The sequence below is a fragment of the Pteropus medius genome, unplaced genomic scaffold, assembly GCF_902729225.1.
Source record: "Pteropus medius unplaced genomic scaffold, Ma_sr-lr_union100, whole genome shotgun sequence".
Lineage (NCBI taxonomy): Eukaryota > Metazoa > Chordata > Mammalia > Chiroptera > Pteropodidae > Pteropus > Pteropus medius.
This window is the reverse complement of record NW_024351729.1, coordinates 14,715,314-14,730,529: the sequence shown is the minus strand read 5'-3', so window position 1 is coordinate 14,730,529 and position 15,216 is coordinate 14,715,314. Positions and strand designations below refer to the sequence as shown.

The window sequence follows — 15,216 nt, the reverse complement described above, 5'->3', positions numbered from 1 at the left end:
GGAGCAAAAATAGAGAGAAAATTCACCAAACTTGGTAAAGCTTTGGGTGATATTTGCTTTCATTTTCCTGTTGAAACTTTTTTCTATTATGAATACATATTGGTTTGTCTTTGAAAATATTAGTGCTAAAACATTTTAAAATTTTAATTAGAATGGTCTTACAGCCCAACGGGGGGTTCAATTAGTAAATCAGCAACTTACAGTCTGCTGGCTAGATCCAACCAAAGAAACACTGAACACTTCCCCCATCAGTATGGGCCAACTCCCAAATATTCAATCTTTTCAGTATTAAGTATCTACTATTCACTAGAGGATGGCCGAATTAAGCCTCTGAGCAAAGCCTGGATATACTGGCTGCCTGCAGGTTACTTTTCTCTCATCTTGCTTGAAAATTAAGACAATTTTCCTTTATGGTTAAAGATTTACCACTGCTGGCTCACGAGCTCAATAAACTACAATGACAAATATAAGGATATAAAATGAAAATACTAAAAAAAAAAAATAAACCAAACAGCCAAAAACACTGTTGATGGTTTAGTGTTTATACATAATATTTCAACTAGTCACTAGAATAGACAGGGACAAAGAACAGTACGTTCTTCATTCATTCAGCATGAATAACAGAATAGATGGACTTTTACAATCTCTACAAGAAAGAAAAGGGGTTACTTCGTAGACTTAACATTCAATGGCAAAGACTAGGAAAATAATCATACCTAGAGGTTTAAAAAGTCACAACCAAAACTTTACCATCAAAGGTTAAGTATCTGTTGAAATCCTGCCCCCCACCCATTATGCCTATTGCCTCATTTTAACCCATTAAAAAATGAAGCTGAAGTTTGCTTTTTCTCTTTACCTTTTCATAAGTTTGGACATTAAGAATTAATGACTTTAAATTGACTTAAAAATTTCTAACACTTTATGCATTTATAAAAACTGCACCCTCTTTGTTGCACATTAATAGGACGGTATGTCAGGGTGCACAGTTAGAACAGAATTCTTAATCAAGGCCTTAGTAGATAAGTATAATATGCTAATTACAGGTATAACCAAAAAATATTCTCTGAATATCATTAATTGTATTCAATTAAAACTTTACACTTTGATTTACGCTTTAATTTTAGGTTCTAAGTTAAACATTGTGGAGTGACCACAAACCTATTCCTTCTCCTCTTCCTTTCAGAGATATCTTACTAGAATTAAAGACATTTTAAAAAGTTTATACACAATACAAGATAAACAGCAGATGATTTTTAAGGTTTAAAAGCTGAAGTCTAGATAGAGTGGTAACTGACACGGGAGAACAGAGGAAGCACAATCTTGGTTCCAACGGAGCAGCCAGAACAGGAAAAAAAAGCCAGTCTGTCTTACAGAACCCAAGGCAGGCTCAGAATTTAGAGGCCTGTCAGTTAACAAAAACTCTGCTTGTTCCTGGTGCTTCCAATTATATCTTAAGAGATAGCCAGGAACCTCCACACATTTGGGGGAAGCCCATAACCAATGGGTGAGAGAGATCAAAACAGGAAGAAAATTAATGGGAGTGATAAAATTCAGGAGCAAATGAAAATTAAAAAAAAATTTTTTCAGAAAGACAAGAAATTGCATTGGTGAAAGAATCAAATGCTATAAAAAAAAGAATGACAGAATTTAAGAGAACTCTATAAATTAAAAATAAGATAAACAAAACAAACTGTTCAACAGAAGGGTTGGTGCATAAAGTCAAGGAACTCACCAAGAATTAAAAAAAGACAAAATGGAAAATAAAAGGATGAAACAAATTAAGAGATCTGTGCAAGAATACTGATCTAAAAGTTCCAACATCTACATAACGGGAATACTAGAAAAAAGAAGAAACAGAAAAAATATCAAATAATCAAAAAACATTCTCTGAAAGATCTGCAGACTTAATGACCCCAATAGAATGAAAAGATCCATACCAAACCATATTTTGAAATTTCTGAATCCCAGGGATAGAGAAGGTACCAAAAGTTTCCAGAGCAGGAAGGGATGAGGGTAGGGGGATGACTAAAATTGGTACTGTACAAATGCATCATACAACGGCAACAGATTTAAGAGAACACTATAAATGAGAAAATAGCAGAAATGTCTTCAGAACTGCAAAAATTAGTTTCAACCTAGAATTCTATACTAGGCATTTCAGAATGGCTAGATCTCTAAAAAAGTCTGCCCATTTACCCTTTCCTAGGGAAATGTGCTCCAGTAAAACAAGGGAGTACAACGAGACAGAGGGAAACACAGAATCTAGGACATAGGGGATCCAACACAAGAGAGCAGTTATGTGAGATCCCAGAGCACTTATGACTTTGAAGAGATATGACAGGAAAACGACAGAGAGCAGGCCTAGGGAAAACCTTCAGTCTGTACTGAAGTAGGATAACAACAGGCTGAGGAATATTGTTTCCAAGAAAAAAATGGAACAGATGTGTTTAGTAGACGGAAAATATTTTTGACAGGCATGTGACAAATGTTACATTTGGGGGAAAAAATAGCTATTAGAAAACAGACAAGTGAATACAGTCAGGAAATTAATTCTACACATGCAAACCTGAAGAATTACTAGGTATTAAGACAGCATAAATGTAGTATTCCTGAGAGCTATCTTTCTCTGTCAAATTACTAGTTAGGTACCAAAAATATTTTTTGAAAGCTGGGAGACCAGCCTACTTACTTACTGCATATGGCTATGTGCAATCATGTTGGCTAGAAAGGAGGGATCGTCCTGGAGAAGTGCAGAAGCACTCAGATTTCAGTAATATTTAAGAAAAAGAATGAAGGATGTACAAGGAAGAAGCACAGCCAGAGAACGATATGGCAAGGAACAATATTTGCATAGTAATTATAATGTAAACATTCATTTTGATTTAATAACAACCATGATACATGCTGAAGGAACAGAGGGAGAGAAATAAGTCCACAGTGAAATGAGGCAGCTAAGCTTGCACCTGCTATGACAGGAAATCAATAGCTAAAAATTAACTTAGCTATTATACTTTTGTTACTAAATAAGATTTAAAAATTAAGGCAGATCTTTATACCACAACCATGTTATTGAAATTTAACTGTCAGAATCTTTAAAAAATGGGCATTACTAAGACAATGACTTTCCTGACTATGTACATTTGCTCATGAGGAAAACAGAAGCGATTCAGAAAAATCTACAAAAACAGGTCCAGTCTAATGGTACTGGGTCCATTATATTTTTTAGGAATCATGGCAGACATATTTTTAATTCAAACTATTAATTTCTTAACTTTTCAACTGTTTACTTACATGGTTTAAATGGTTGCTCTTCCTCTTTTCTCGCACTGAGAATAAAAAAAATTAACTGATCAATTCTGATACAAATGCCACAGAAAAATAAAAGTAGTTACTAATTATGTGATGGATTACCAACATACAAAATGAGACAAAATTCTATTTCATTTTTAAATAATTTCCAACAAAATTTATAATTTAAATCATCTGGCAAGATAATTCCCATAAAGTAAAATGTAAAAACTTAGCTTTACTTTCTGACCTAACAAATAGTCTATATTAGGTACAAATGAAAGACTCTCCATGTACAAGAGAAAAGGACAAAGCAAATTAGGCCAGGTGAGAAACTGAGCTAATAAAGTTTCCCTGTTCCACATCTGAGCCACTACTCAGTAGTAGCTTCATATTCCACATTTACACCCAGCTTATTTGAATTATCAGGATCTAACATTTGACAGCTCTAAGACTAGATGTACCTACATTTCTGGAAGCATCCTGAACCACTTACTGGTAATCAACTAAAATGTCTTCTTAAAAAACAAAAGGCTCTTTATTCAATTGGAAAGTAACCTATCTTAAATTTAAATTTGAAAATGAGCGTGCTAACCTAACTGAACACATATACAAGCAAACACAATCACTTTGCTCTAACAAAGGCCAGAAGAGAATAAAAGCTCCAAAGAGGGTCTGGGGCTGCACTTTGCTTCCCCCGCTACCTCTTTTAATGCAGGATGAGCATCATAGGCACGCATTTTTTACGACTGAAGAGAAAGGGGTTGGGGTGGTTTTTCTTTTACTGTCTCCACTCTCTTTCTACGTGTGAACAGCCCATGGCTCTGGAAGAAACTAGGAAATACAGCAATCCTAACCAAAAATGATTGGCTTAAGACAGGAAAAGTACACACACAATGAAAACGCAGATTAGAAACTCCTGTTTTTTTATTGTGTTACATTACTTCATGGAACTCTCGCTTCTTGTATTCCTATGGTCATAATCAACTGGAAAATTTGGTCATGTATGGCTTTTTAAGCAAATAAACTTAACATAACACTAAGGAAAATAAGCAGGTAAGCAGGGATGTTAAAATCCTACAGTTCTGATTCTTATCCTAAAACAAGCAGAACACAGGAAATTCACACTAGTTTCATACGCTGAGGTTACTTTCTGGGAAACTCCATAGGGCATGTTTGCTCTGATGTACCCTAGCACAGCACTACATTAGGTTGTAGCATAAATCTGGATGCAGATAGGATCATTTGGTTGAGCACTATGTAAAATGCGGCCAAAATCACAAATTCAACCCTCATATATAAACTTATTTTTTTGATTTGTTCAAACGAAAACCTAACTGTGACCTAAATCCTATTATTCATCCTTAAAATGTGTGCTCTTTGGAGCAAGAGGAAAAGGACACAGTAGTTTGTAGAAACAGACCACATCTAAATCATGTGGCCAGCTGACTAAGTTGACAGAGGTGGCAAAGTGTTTAACAATCTACCTGTTCTAGCTAAAACGGTGACAAAGTGTATCATCACATGTTAAAATAAGACAAGTGGATACATGAAAAAGTGAAACATTTAAACCAATGTATGGGTTCTAATAAATACTTTCTAAATACATAAAACAAAAACAGTTTTCAGTCTTTTTCTCAGAGGAAAAAAATACTGTCTTACCATCTGTTTGAGATTTGCTCAGGAAAATTGTGCTTGCCCTTGGGTGGTCAGAAGGGTTGGATTCCAAAGCTAAGTCTATATAGGAAAAAGAAAAAAAGGTGTGATAATTTAGTTGAGTAGAAAAATACATGATCTTTAAAATAATCAATTTTAATTTTAAACACTTTTAACAGTTTTGGGAAGAATTTTTAGGAATAATAACAAGCCAATTTGAGTAAAGGCAACAATATAAAAATTCTACTGGGAAAGTGCAAAATTGTAGAATAAAGCCAGGCTATGTCTTAGACTTTTTTTTTTTTTAAACTTGTACCTAAATAATCTAGGAAACTTTTAGATGAATCATATATGTCCTTTCCCTCTCTTACTTATCAATTAGAAATATAGTTACCCTCCTCCATTGTGCTGGTATTACTAACACATTCCAGGAACAGTCTCAAGAAGCAAGTTATGCTGTGGCTCATTACTATCAGATACCAGCTAATATATCAAATATGTCCAAAACAAGTGAGGTGTTTTTTGTTTCTTTGTTTGTTTTTTTGGCAAATGTTCTTTAGACATTTAGGCTAATTCTAATTCCACTTAACAAATGAATTTATTTAGTTAGCTGTGGTTTATTTGGGAGCTGTTCATCATGGCAGGTTTAAAAGGACAGCATAAAAGTTCGATGTTCTAATCTATAGGAACACTTTCATGATAGTGATTTTTAACTTTTGCCTTCAATTTTCAAAGCTAAACTCTCATTTCTTCCTGCCATGACATATGATTAATTTGGGGCTTCAATAAGAATACTTTCTGGAGCTGATCATAGGGTTGTTTACAAAAAAAAATTGGCTGTATCTATGTAAAGGTAGGCCAGCCTGCAGTCCACCTTGCACTAAAGCAGGATAGTCTATTTAGGCAAGAATACAAAACAGGTTTGAATTTTCATAGGACAAAGGTTGCCACCATATGGAATAATAAAGTTGTAATTAAAAAACAAACAAACAAAAAACCTTATAATACTCCTCAGCAATGTCCATCTCAAACTGCTTAACCAATCTTGTAAGAAAGTGGACCAAGATCCTGATAGAGTGATGGTTAAGGCAGTATTTCCCAAACCACAAATAATGGTTCTATTTTTTTAAAGGGTGTTTGGTGGTCAAATCTAAATAGATTATACCCCTGGTTCTTAGAGAATCAAAATGCACACTGATATGTTAAAAACTAGTCAGTCTAGTAGTGAATACTGTCTAACTCAGCATTTCACAAATTTATATACCTAGAATCCTTTGTTTCCTATAAGTAATACAGTTAGAATCTTGCACAAACATACTTGGGACTTCTTGGTTTAACAGGAATCTGAACCATCCATTTTAATGGTATTGCCAGCACTGGAAATTTATATAGCTAAACCAATTGCTTTGTTCTTCAAGGAAATTCCTTCACTGAATTTCAAGTTTATTAAACTGCTTTTGGAAAAACTATTCTTTTCAACATTTTTATGTAAAAGAGTCATAAAATTATTTAAAGGTTTTTTCCCCACATATTTGAAAAATGAGACATTAGCTATTTAGAAAAATTAATTCAGTTGTGCACAAAGTGACAGGCAGAGACTTTCACAGCTGCTTCAAACCTCGGGCTCCTGAAAGGATTCAAGACTACTTCCTACTAAAAAGAAAGCAAATATAACACGTTTGAATCTGAAAAATAAGCAAAAGTAGCCATATTATGTATCAGTGGCTATGGCACGATAAAGTTTAATTAAGTTTTCAATGGGAGTCCAGGAAAATTAAGTACCAGTATCAAAGAAGTAGGCATACTGTCTCTCACCATCTCTCCCTCCTTTCCTTCCTCCCTCCCTCTCTATCTGCCCCAAACCAAGATGTGCTACTATGAATGTAAATACAAAAATCAAGAAGGCTGGGATAAAAAGAAAAGACAACATGCAGGGGGAAAAAAGCAAAATTAGCCTAAGTGACAAGAAAAAAGCTGGGACTCCCTGCTTACCCTACCTTCAAGGTGGCCACACGCCCAATCAATCTGCCCTGGGAAGACGCAAGAACCACAAGAGAAAGGCACAGTTGTACTCAAGCACCCTTGGATAGACTGGAGCTACAGAGGCTCACTCACCTTTGCCATCCTGAAGGAAAAGCCTTTTCAAGAAAGATCAACACAGGAGAGCAGAACCGAGACAAGTTCTGAGATCATTTAATTTCTGAAAATGCCTTCAAAGAGTACCTTGAATTTTACTCTGTGAACTCTCCTTATATTAAAGACAATACTTTAAAAAAAAATTTTAATTTTGAGATAGTTTGTTTAATTTAAAACTGAAAGAGACCTAATCAACAGTATCAATGATCACACTAAAGGTGGGAATATGTAAAAGTCGCTTGCTCATTCCTGTAATAAATATGAACAGAAATTTGCAAGAGCCAAAATAATGCTTTGTTTAAAAATTACCCATAAACTCACAACCATTACTATCATTACTATTAGTTTTTTTCTTATACTTTTTTTAAAAAGAAAACTCTAATCAGTGTATAATTTATGTCCTATTTTGTAACTATCTAGTGATCTACGCTCCACTGCAGCATATGTACTGTTTCATGGATACATAATGGCCAATCAAGTATTACTCCTTTGGCCAATCTCCTATTGTTGGAGTTTAGGTACTTGCAAAGTTCTATTCTGTTAGGAAAATCTTCATGTGTATAGTGTTTTTTTGATAATTTATCTCCTTAGGAAAGATCTCCAAAATAAGATAACTAGACCAAAGTTAGATCGTTTTCATGGCTCAAAGTATACTAAGTTGCTTTCTAAAAAAGGTGAGGGCCTATTAGTGTATAATGCTACCCATCATACTATTTTAGCTTCTACCCATCCCCCCACCCCCACCTCCAGCTTTGGATACTTGAAAAGATACTTACTGATGTGAATGAGGAACCTCAGTGTCTCTAATTTGCATTTCTCTGATTACACAGTTTGACTATTTTCCCACAGTTAACAGTGCTATTTCCACCTCTATGAGTTGCCTATCATTTGTATGTAGTTTATGTATTGTAACCACTAGGGCCCTAATGTTGTCAATTTGCATGAGGCTTTCATAATGTTCTGTTTATAGCCCACAACGATTTTCTATATAACTTGCACTTTTTGCTATGCACTGCATCATTATTTTATAGAATGGATATTTAAGCCATCAGACAGCAAATTCACATATACACTTAGTATTTCTGCTATGTCCTTTGTTTTCCCAAGAGCCTAAAGAGACAATGATAAATCGTACTACACTGTTTTCATTATCACAAAAGACTGCGAACTATTAAACAAAGCATTACCACCCCTCTAACACGCACACATGCATGCATGCACAAAGTGATTTAGAGAGATGTCAGGAAATTACTGTTCATCTTATAAGTGAATCCTTCCAAAAAATATTTCTTTAGAAACCTCCGAGAATGTTATTTTTTTTAAATTTAGGAGAAATATTCTTGAGCTCGTGATTAGGGGTTATGATTAATATTGCATGTTAAGTCTCATCACTTTTGTACTATCAATTTAAATTACAACTTAACTTGACAGCATGATAGGTTGATGTAGGAAAAGTATGACTTAAAAAAATTAAACTCTAGGAGTCTTAATGCAAATATTCCTAAGAAGAAATCTGTAAAACACTGCTGATATTGAATACTTTTCTCGAATTTAAGATTCTATCAGTTCTAAGATCCATCTCAATTGCACAGATATAAAAAAAAAAAAAATGTGAAAATATAAGCAATTTAGAACAAACGAAATGCAGTACTAAAGGCTAAAAGTGTTAAAATGCCATTGTTAACTCTCAATAAATGATTCTTCCTCGTCAAAATGTGAAGGGGAGAGGGTGGTGACCAAGAAGTTATCTAACAGAACCAGCCTACTTCAGAAAGACATTGATTTCAACATATTAATTTCAATATATTCCAATTAAATAGAAATATCAGCAGTTTCTGGGCCAACTGCTGGGCACCTGTTTATTAAGGCTTCCTGCATTTACTAAAACTAATACATTGTATTAGTTTTATGGCCCAAAATACAAACATTTAAGAGTTCACACTTCTCCATACCTCGCCCTGCCCTGCCCCCCCACCAAGGTCAGGTAATTCCTACCTGATGGTCTTGAGCTGGCCTGTCTCACCAGAGGGCACGCTCCTGTGTCCACCCCACTCTCCACCTTCGCAACCCCGCACTGCTCACATGAGCCTCGCATCCGCTTTTCTAGCCTCTGACAATCCTAACCCTGGCTTCCAATCCACTTCAACAGCTGCCTCCTCCTTGGTTCTCAGTTTTGCCTTATTTTAATCCTCAATCCGTGTTTTAATGACTATGACTAAGATGTGACATGTCATACAGTGAAGTATACCTTTTATATATTTCTAAAAAGTACTTTGCTCAGTTTCTTGGACTTTTAAGAACATCTTTTGGGTTGCTATTTACCTTAATTTCATTTCACATTATGCAGCATTACTGTTTTAACCCTAAAGCTTATCTTAATATACTAAAAAAAGGGAGTGAGAAAAAACATAGTAATCCAAAAGTTGCTATTACATAATGGGTAATTCTATAAATTCTGTTTCTATGTAAAACAGACATATTCCTATGCTACCTAACTCAAAACATTGAGGATCAAATGAAATACAAGAGTAGTGTATATTCTATAAAGCACAATAAATGACAAAACAGCTTTCACAAATTAACTCAAAAACAAAAAGTGACATTAAGCATTTCATTGGAAAGTGTATGAAATGTCCACTCATTACCCACAATCAAAAATATCATCTTAAGCAAGTATGTGCTTTGGCAACCCACTAAAAGGAAAGGGATAATAGTCTAAAAATTAGCAAGAATTTCTCCCATTTTTTTTTTAAAAAGAAAAAACATATTTCCCCTGCTTCTGTCATGTAGAATACTATATGTCCTCTCCTTGCTTTTTTCATGTAACTTATCCTGGAGATCACTTCATAGCAGTAAAGAGGACTCTTATTTTTTTACTGCTTTATAATTCTCCATTGTGTAGATGTACCAGTTTATTTTATGTCCTTCACTGGACATGAGTTATTTCCAATATTTTTTTTTAAATAATGCAACAAAAACTTTGTGAATATGTGGTTTCATACTTGTGGGGTATGTCTTCAGGATAAATTCCTCAAAGGATTTGATTAATGCATTTGCATTGTTGTGAGATTATGCCAACGTCCCCTTCATGAGGTTGATCCATTTTGCATTTCCATCAGCAATATATAAAGGTAACTGTTTCTTCACAGCCTTACCAAAGAATGCACTGTCAAGGTTATGGATTTTTCTCCCAAATGGAGACATACTACAGTGTAGTTTAATTTTGCATTTCACTTATACGTGAAGACATATTTAATCTATATTTTTTCTGTGACTACTTATAGATTCACTTAATTTCATATCTTGTTCATTCATATCTTGTTCCTACTTATAGATTCATTTAATTTCTTTAAGTCAGCCTATTTTAGACCTTTGTTTTTATTGAAGCCACTACTGGCTCTCATCTGAACTACTGCCTTCTACCCGCCTTCTACCCGGTTTCCCTACTTCTATCCTTGCCTGCATTACAATCTATTCTCACACAGTAGCTTCTCTTTTTTTCTTTCTTTCAAGAATTAACATCATTTCCCTGCATATAATCCTACAATGGTTTCCTATTATGACTAAACTATAATTCCTACTTTTTGTCAAAGCCCACTAGGCATACAAGGTCTTAATTCACCATATTTCTCCTGGCATCCCTTTCACTCTGCTGCAGCCATCCCTATGTCTATCTTTTGCCTGCACTCAGTGAACTCTGTATGGAAGCCTCTTCCACATCCTCACATGGCTCCCTCTCATTTTTAGGACTGCTCAGTGTCACTTAAAGAGAGCCATGTCTTTAACCGCCCAGGTAAAACTGTCCTCCTCCTCAGTCCATTACCCTCTTTTACTTTCTTCCTAGCCCATCATTACCTGGCTTTCTAGACTGTTCATGTGTAGTCTGCCCCAGGCTTCTCTAGAATGTAAGGACCTGAGTTAGGGAAGGGGCTTTGTCTTGTATACCACTGTCCTGCATCTGGAATGGTGCTTAGTAAACATGTTTCAGTGTACCCCAAACCAGTTAAGTTTCTCCTAATTCCCCATATCTTCTAAGATTTCATCTAATGCTGTCATCTGATTTGTCGCCTAAGACAACATTACCTTCTGATCACTTAGAGTACTGAGTTATTCAGAATTAAGGACACAAGACAGGCTACCAAGAACCACAAAAACCTAAAAGAGCTCTAATGTTCAATGAAAAACCAATGGTAACTTTAATTTGGGATAAGAACATTTAATGTTAAAATACCTTAACTACAAAATAACATTCTAATCGTTATAAGAAAGTATATCATCTGATCTACAGGGAGGTACAATGCATCCGTTTTTATTTGTGTCCCCAGAATAAAGCATTATAATGGGATTGTGTATGGTTTCACTTTAAAAGATACCCAATCATAAAGAGTGGGTGAATGAATGATATTCTATTTGATGGTATGTTAAACAGTTATTAAAAGGCATGCAGTAGAGCTCCATGTAATTGCATGCAAATACATCCTGGAGCACTCTCTAGGTGTCAAGCACAGTTTGAGGAGCTTTGTCATTACTTTATTACAAAGATGCACATAAAGAATGACATCATTTTTGTAAAATAAATTATTATGTTTATATGCCTACAAAAGGTTAAGAAAGAATCAACATCAAAATATTAATAAAAGTTCTGGATATTCTGAGCATAAGTAGTAAATGACTTTCTGTATTTTCTAAATCTTTTACATGAAATGCTTATTGATATCATCGCCAAAAAAAAAGCAAAAAAAAAAGGGGGGGTAAAATAGCTACTGGAAAGAGGATAGATCAATTGCTCAGATATTGGGTTTTCCTCCAATAATGCCAATTCTTTCACTACTCACTCCTCAGGGGGAGGGGAGGAAGGGGTCAATTGAAAGAGCACCTTTAGCCAGCAAATCAGCAAAGCTCATTAAGGTCAGAACATAAAAGGCTGTATGAAAAGTTGAAGAGTAATAATAAAATTGGATAACAGGACTTTAGTGTCATTTTTTCTTACTGATACTACCATCAGTTATATCAGATATACTGTTAGATAAATAAAGATAGGCGAGGTAGTAAAAAAACCATTTTTAGTCTATCTGAAATCTATACGGATTCTTAGGAATATCTCTTTGAAACGGCTTGAAGAAATCAATGTTCTGTTTCAGGAGAACAAGGCAGAGACCATTCATGTATGATTTTGTGTAAATAACCAAATAATTCAATTCTCCACTGTAGAAAAGCCAAAATGTTTTACATGTAAGTAGGTCTTTCTTAGTTTCCAGGGAAACTAATATAAAATTGTCTGAAATAAAGACATTAAAAGCAAACTTTCAATGTGCCTGTACTTTATATTTGGTGTTCTGACCTTGTTTCTATGGAAACGTAATCATAGGCAAACACTGAAATTGAAGTTTCTCATATCACTTTATTGAATGCCAAAAACATTTAAAGATAAATTGAAATGAAATTTTAACTATCATGTTAAACATAAAATGGTAAATCCTGTACTCGTGAACTCTGTTTTTATCAACTTTTCTGACTTAACACTCCTCATCATAGTCCTATGCTTAACCACTGTTACCTGACCTGCCCTCTTACCAACTCTGTCCAGGGCATTCTCGCCTTCCATCAGAGGTCACCAGAACAAACTCTTTAAAATATATCAACTTGTTTACCTGGTAAATGTATCCTCTTTTATGACTTTTACTTTTATCCAACATAATAAATCTATAAACATAGGATGGAGAGATAAATGCTGCTTCTGAGTTGTGTTCAATAACTTTGAACAGAAATGTTCAAGACTTAAGATAGGCCTACTTTATGGGTAAATTATAAAATACAAGATGCATTGTTAAGAGCTTTTTAGTACTCCGGAACTGAATTTCGCATATACATCACCTCCATATCAGCCTCTTCAGTTCAGTAGCTGTGTTACAGTCATTTCAGATTTCCGGAAAACTATATACAGGCTTTAGTGGTAGTTAAAAGGGCCAAACTGAGATATATTGAAAATGTGTTGTAAATCTTAAAAGAACTATATAAAGGTCCAATTTTGGTCTCTCATCCAACACTACCCATCTACCAACTAGTTTGTAAAATCACTGAGGCTTACCTTACAGCACCAAGTAGAGCAGAAATTTTCATAAATACTTACTTGCTTTGTGTTTAAAGGTACAATTAATTCACATAATTTGTTCATTTTCACAATATTTGAATATTCTGAAAAGGGAGTACTTCTCAGCTACAAAGCTACGTCCATCATCTGGGTGAATTTACAGGCTTAATTATTCTAACTTTTAAAGAAATTAAGAGCGCAAGTAAAGTTTAAATAGAATAAGAGCTATAAGACATTTCCTCTATAAAATAATGAAATATCTGGTACTTAAATCCAATGGACCAACGGGGCCTCATCATCTTTACTGTAGAACGTTTTCTACTTCAAAGGAAACAGTCCTCAGCCACGCTGATGCCGAGAATTATTTTAAGTCAAACATTTCCTCTCTCTTCTCCCTCTCCCCTCCCAAGCGTCCCCTCCCCCCCCCCCCACCGCCCACCCCAGTGGTTTGATCTTAAGAACTTTTACCTCAACGTTCTTAAAGTAGAACAGGATTCCATTGGCAAGAGGGGGAGGAAGGAGAGGGAGCCATGGAGACAAACATTCTTGTGCAGGATCTTAACTCCCCAAACCTTTATATTACAAATTAAAATCTAAACGTATGGGTTTTTTTTTTCCTGTTTTGAAACTTTTGACCAACAGTCTTATTATGATCCCCCCCACCTCTCCTTTAGAATAGGCAACGTACAGTCACTGAAGTTAAGACTGAAGGCATATTTGTGTCAAAATGGGAATTTTTAAGTGATCGGAACTCCGTGGGTTTCCTTTAGGTAAAAACTACCCTTTGCAGCGCTGGCAGTAACATTTCACATCGTTCTAGTTATTTTACGTTCCCTCTCCCACCATTTTCTTTTCGTGTTCAAATTATAGTTGGAAGGAATAAAGCAGCTTCTATACAGGCAACTGAAAACAGCTTACTTAAAACCACCAAATAGACTCTCCTATGTCAATTTCTGTTTTGAATTTAAATAACCCTGAAACGTTTGCGTCTGAATTATCCCGAGTATCAACTACCTTAACGGATAGGAACAAGGAAGGTCACTTACAGAGATAAGGACAGAGAGATGGGATGGATACTCCGAAGTCGGGGTATTAAAGTTTCCATTGAGAAAAGAGAGAGAATGTACCCAAAAGTCTGTATAAAGTCCCACAAAACGTTAAATAGAGCCATAAACAGGAAAGGCCGAGGACTGGGGTCTCTGGCTGGGCTGGGAAATGAAAAAAATCTGGGCGTTCGTGTAGTGAAGAGGCACAGAAACTGGCCGGACGCGATGGGGAAAGAATAAGGGGTGGGGACGCCAGGCAGCGCCAGCCTACGTCCCCGGTGCCCAGCCCTGGAAAAGCCGGCTCCGGGCAGGAAGGAGCCCGAGGCGGCGCCTCCCTCCCAGGGGACCCTGGGGGCGGCAGCGGCCAGGTACAGCCGAGATGCGGACGGCGCTCGCCGCCTCCTTACCTTCGGGCATCTCCCGGTCGCTGATGTGCTGCAGGTGGTGGCCCTCGCCGGCTCCGAAATCCAAATCGGCGGGCTCCGGGGCAGCAGGCGCCGGCGCTACTGCCACAGCGTCCCCGGCCGCTGCCTCATAGACCTCAGACTCGTAGTCCGGCTCCGCCGACCCCGAGCGTCGGCCCAGCTTGGGGCTGGCATTGGGGGACACGCAACAGGTCAGCGTGTTCCCCATGGAGTGCTTCCACTCTTGGCCGCCGTCGCCGCCTCCGCTCGCCCACCGACTCTGCCGCGCTCAGCAGTCCCCCCCTCCCCCAACAATGGCGCGGCCAACACGGGCAGCCCGGGGCTATGCCGGGGCTACGCCGCGCAAGCAAGCGCGGCCTCGCCCGCTGGTCGTCTGTCCGCCGGGCCGCCGGGCCCTGGGCAGGGCTCCGGGCCCGGCCGCACCCCCGCCGCTGAGCCGCTACCGCCTCCCCCGAGCTGACTAGTCTGTGAGGGCGGCGACCCAGCCGGCTTATTTAAAAGGGGTGGGGACCTAACAAGCGCTGAGAACTGCAGCCACTGCGGGGAGAGAGCGCAGCCGGAGCTCCTCCTCCTT

The 15,216-nt window shown here is 37.1% G+C and overlaps 1 protein-coding gene across 3 annotated transcripts in view; it reads right to left on the bottom strand.

Annotated features, from left to right (window-relative positions):
- The window catches only part of CCNYL1 (cyclin Y like 1), a 33,960-nt gene extending 18,780 nt beyond the window's left edge, over nucleotides 1–15,180 (bottom strand). Inside the window, exons 1-3 of one of the 3 annotated variants that reach the window (XM_039844588.1) lie at nucleotides 14,625–15,180; nucleotides 4,951–5,025; nucleotides 3,292–3,326 (exon numbers count right to left, since the gene is read on the bottom strand). In XM_039844588.1, coding sequence (XP_039700522.1) covers nucleotides 3,292–3,326; nucleotides 4,951–5,025; nucleotides 14,625–14,850 — 336 coding nt within the window. In that variant the 5' untranslated portion in view covers nucleotides 14,851–15,180. The remainder of the gene's footprint in view (nucleotides 1–3,291; nucleotides 3,327–4,950; nucleotides 5,026–14,624) is intronic. The other 2 variants (XM_039844589.1, XM_039844587.1) reach the window with 2 other exon arrangements.
- Nucleotides 15,181–15,216: the final 36 nt, after the last annotated feature.